Source organism: Cyprinodon variegatus, unplaced genomic scaffold (genome assembly GCF_000732505.1).
Source record: "Cyprinodon variegatus isolate N-32 unplaced genomic scaffold, C_variegatus-1.0 Scaffold183, whole genome shotgun sequence".
NCBI lineage: Eukaryota > Metazoa > Chordata > Actinopteri > Cyprinodontiformes > Cyprinodontidae > Cyprinodon > Cyprinodon variegatus.
The window spans coordinates 1,189,729-1,193,543 of NW_015150636.1; the positions used below are offsets into that span (position 1 = coordinate 1,189,729).

At 47.7% G+C, this 3,815-nt stretch overlaps 1 protein-coding gene across 1 annotated transcript in view; it reads left to right on the top strand.

Moving 5' to 3' along the window:
* cfap61 (cilia and flagella associated protein 61) overlaps positions 1-3,815 on the top strand; it is a 50,642-nt gene that overhangs the window by 20,136 nt on the left and 26,691 nt on the right. The window contains exons 9-12 of the mRNA XM_015378986.1: positions 361-487; positions 1,197-1,274; positions 1,349-1,555; positions 2,765-2,896. Coding sequence (XP_015234472.1) covers positions 361-487; positions 1,197-1,274; positions 1,349-1,555; positions 2,765-2,896 — 544 coding nt within the window. The remainder of the gene's footprint in view (positions 1-360; positions 488-1,196; positions 1,275-1,348; positions 1,556-2,764; positions 2,897-3,815) is intronic.

Below are 3,815 nucleotides of genomic sequence, written 5' to 3' on the forward strand. Positions count from 1 at the left end.
ATAATCTGTTCTGAACTATAATCTAAGCTGAACTATAATCTGTTCTAAATTATAATCTGTGCTGAACTATAATCTGTTCTGAACTATAATCTGTGCTGAACTATAATCTGTTCTGAACTATAATCTAAGCTGAACTATAATCTGTTCTAAATTATAATCTGTGCTGAACTATAATCTAAGCTGAACTATAATCTGTTCTAAATTATAATCTGTGCTGAACTATAATCTGTACTGAATTATAATCTGTGCTGAATTATAATCTGTGCTGAACTATAATCTGTACTGAACTATAATCTGCTCTGAATTATAATCTGTGCTGAACTATAATCTGTGCGGCTGTATCTTCCCTTTCTCTTGAAGGAGTGTTGATGTCAGGCGAGCTGTTCCTGCAGACCGACAGCCCGTCTATGACCTGCTAAAAACTTTGAATCTCACCGGATCGGTTCTGGAGGACCTGGACTCTTTCTTCAGGACGCGCAGTGACCCGGTTAGTCTGCACACAGTTATTCAGGTCGACCCGGTTCCTTTTACTCCTTTTGCTGTTTGGCTGCCAGCTCTTAGGCATGGCGGCGGCAACATCATGATGAGGTACAGGGAGAGGAAGCTCGTCCTTAGACCAACAGCTGGACCCTATCTACCTGCTGGGTGTTTAAAACTGGACGATAATCTCAAACCAGTCCAAACTGGTTTCAATGGTTAACATTAATCAGCAGAAAGGCTCTGATCTCACCGCTGTAGAAATATGAGATGATATGGCACTGATCTGTGGGTGTATGTGGGATTAAGACATGCATGTTTATCAGAACATTATCTGGATCAAACAGAGAGAAATGAGATCTGCTTCAGAACCGTTCCCAATAAAGATCCGGTTTCAGTCGACATTAAACCTTCGTAAACCGGGACTCTTTAGAACTTCGAGTTTCAACATCAGAGCTTTATTTCAAACGGTTCTGTGTATCTGGACTGGAGCTCCATGCCGATTGTCTGGGAATAATGAGGATTGGCACATGTGTCAGGGAACAGATTGCTGAGCATTCAGCTGATGTTTCTCTCTGACTTACACCCCAGCTGTCACTGTGCAGCTCCAAAAGCCATAATTACTTCTCGAACGAGGAAGCTGCTCCTTCATGTGTATTCATGGCTCATGATTGGTTCCGTGCAGATGTTCTGTTCCTTGTTGTGTTGCTGTTTGTCAGGATGGAGCTTCTCTGCAGGCCTTTGTTGCCCTGCTGGGCCGTCAGGTGGTCGGAATAATGATCCTCAGAGACGAGCAGGTAAACGTTTCTCACTGACTTTGGGTTGATGATGACGTTCTGGGGACCGACCGTCGGGAATGTTTGTTTTTAAGGATGTGGAGTACCTCCGAGCACGCTACGACATCGATAAGCTGATCTGTTTCAGTCGCCATGGCTACGAGGAGCACGCTCACATCCGCCACTTTGTCCTGAAGCCCTGCTTCTATCACATCACCAAGCACTGGTTCAAGAAGGTTCTGCGGATGGCCCACAAGTCCTGCCTGTACCACCGGATCTACTCACCTCTGCTCACAGAGGAGGTCAGTAAACCCGGAGCCTGATGAAGGCGACCCGACCGCAGGGGCCCGATGGGGCCTTTCCAAACCTGAGCTCTTTCTTTAGAGTTTCCCTCAGCGGACTTTGTTTCTTCACAAAGGGCCTCAGAGAGCTTCAGTGAAGAAATAGTAGGAGTGAGGAGGAATATTAGAATAGAAGGAGGAAACGGAGAGAGCTGATTGGCTGATCATCATTTAATATTGATATGGAAAACAGTTTGACTAATGCTTAATAATAAATCAATGCAGCAGGTTGAAGGTTCACCTATGAGCTGATTTTATTTAAAGGAAAAGCAAGGAATAATAAATGGATCATTATCTATAATGAATTTAATTAATTTTGTGTTAATCAGTAAAATAAAAACAAAAATTTTAATTGTGATCACTGAGTCTGGGAGCGGCCATTTTTGGTCAAATATAGTAACCCCTAGAAGGCCTAGCGCCATTCTCCCCGCTTTACAAGCAAAAGCAGAGGTCCTGTGCAGGCCGGTCCGGTCCGGTCTGATGCAGAGGTCCTGTGCAGGTCGGTCCGGTCCGGTCTGATGCAGAGGTCCTGTGCAGGCCGGTCCGGTCCGGTCTGATGCAGAGGTTCTGTCCAGGCCGGTCCGGTCCGGTCTGATGCAGAGGTTCTGTCCAGGCCGGTCCGGTCCGGTATGATGCAGAGGTCCTGTCAAGGCCGGTCCGGTCCGGTATGATGCAGAGGTCCTGTGCAGGCCGGTTCGGTCCGGTCCGATGCAGAGGTCCTGTGCAGGCCGGTCCGGTCCGGTCTGATGCAGAGATCCTGTGCAGGCCGGTCCAGTCCGGTATGATGCAGAGGTCCTGTGCAGGCCGGTCCGGTCCGGTATGATGCAGAGGTCCTGTGCAGGCCGGTCCGGTCCGGTATGATGCAGAGATCCTGTGCAGGCCGGTCCGGTCCGGTATGATGCAGAGGTCCTGTGCAGGCCGGTCCGGTCCGGTCTGATGCAGAGGTCCTGTGCAGGCCGGTCCGCTCCGGTATGATGCAGAGGTCCAACAGGCTCCTGCTGGTTATATCGGTCTGAAAATGGCTGCAGCAGGTGCTGCCAGCTCCACCTCACTGATGATGATGATGATGATGAAGCAGCTCACTCAGGATCAGCTGCATGGACCTCCTCTCAGGACCTCATTATCAGCCTGGTTAACCTTTAGCTGTGCACCCTCTCCTCCTGCCCACAGACCTCCTGCTGCGTTCAGCCCCTGGACTTCCTCCTGAACCGGTCAGTTCCGGTTCGGCCTCGGCAGCAGATCATCTACCCGCTGGAGGAGCTTGGCACTAACGCCCCGTCCCGGTGGATCACAGAGGACCAGGTGGGCCCCAGCAGCAGCTGCCAGCTGAGATCAGTGAGATAGCATCTGGGCGTCCACTAGAGGGCGCTATTTCATGACGAGATGAACTGATCCATATTTCAGGTTCAGATTGTTCCATCAGCCTTTTAACCTTTAATAGGAGAACCTGCAGCAGCTTCTGCTTCCCCTTAACCCCATCTTTAAACCTCTGATGCGGTTTAATCCAAACCAGATTTACCGACAGCCCTGGACCAGATCAGAGCTGACTGGGAGAAGCAGAAGGAGCGAGCATCTCATCATCTTTTCTAATCCTCCTCAATCTCTTTGTGGCTTCCATCTATTTTACCGTCCTTCATGTTAAATCGATTCCAGACATCAGCTCTCCTCCTGTGACGCAGAGCTTCATCTCTGAGCTCAGCCTCCTCTTCCTCACAGTTTAACCACCTGTTCTCTCTCTGCCTCTGTAAAGGTGATGAGAGCAGCTGCACCTGCTCCTCCTGACATCAGCCTTTATCTGATCACCTCCTCGCTCTTGGAGGCGTCTCATGGAGCTCTGAGGAGGCGCCGCTGCGGTCTGCAGCCCACAGCAGCTCAAAAATCCACTTTACTTCATTTATTTTTAGGGTGAAATCATGTTCTGATTTTCCCTGAAATCCTGTTAATTGACGTCTTTGGGGAAAAGATTTAGAATCCAGAATTTAACTTACAAATAAAAAACTAAAGAGAAGAATCACTAAAAAAGGTAAAAATAAAAACATCAAAACTAAACAAAAAAATACAATAAAATAAAAATTTATATAAATAAAAGCTAAACTAAAAAAAACACCAAAATATGTCAATATAAATACAAAAAACAAACAGGTCTCTGTCTCCATCAGACGCTGTGGTCTCTGTCTATCAGACGCTGTGGTCTCTGTCTATCAGACGCTGTGGTCTCTGT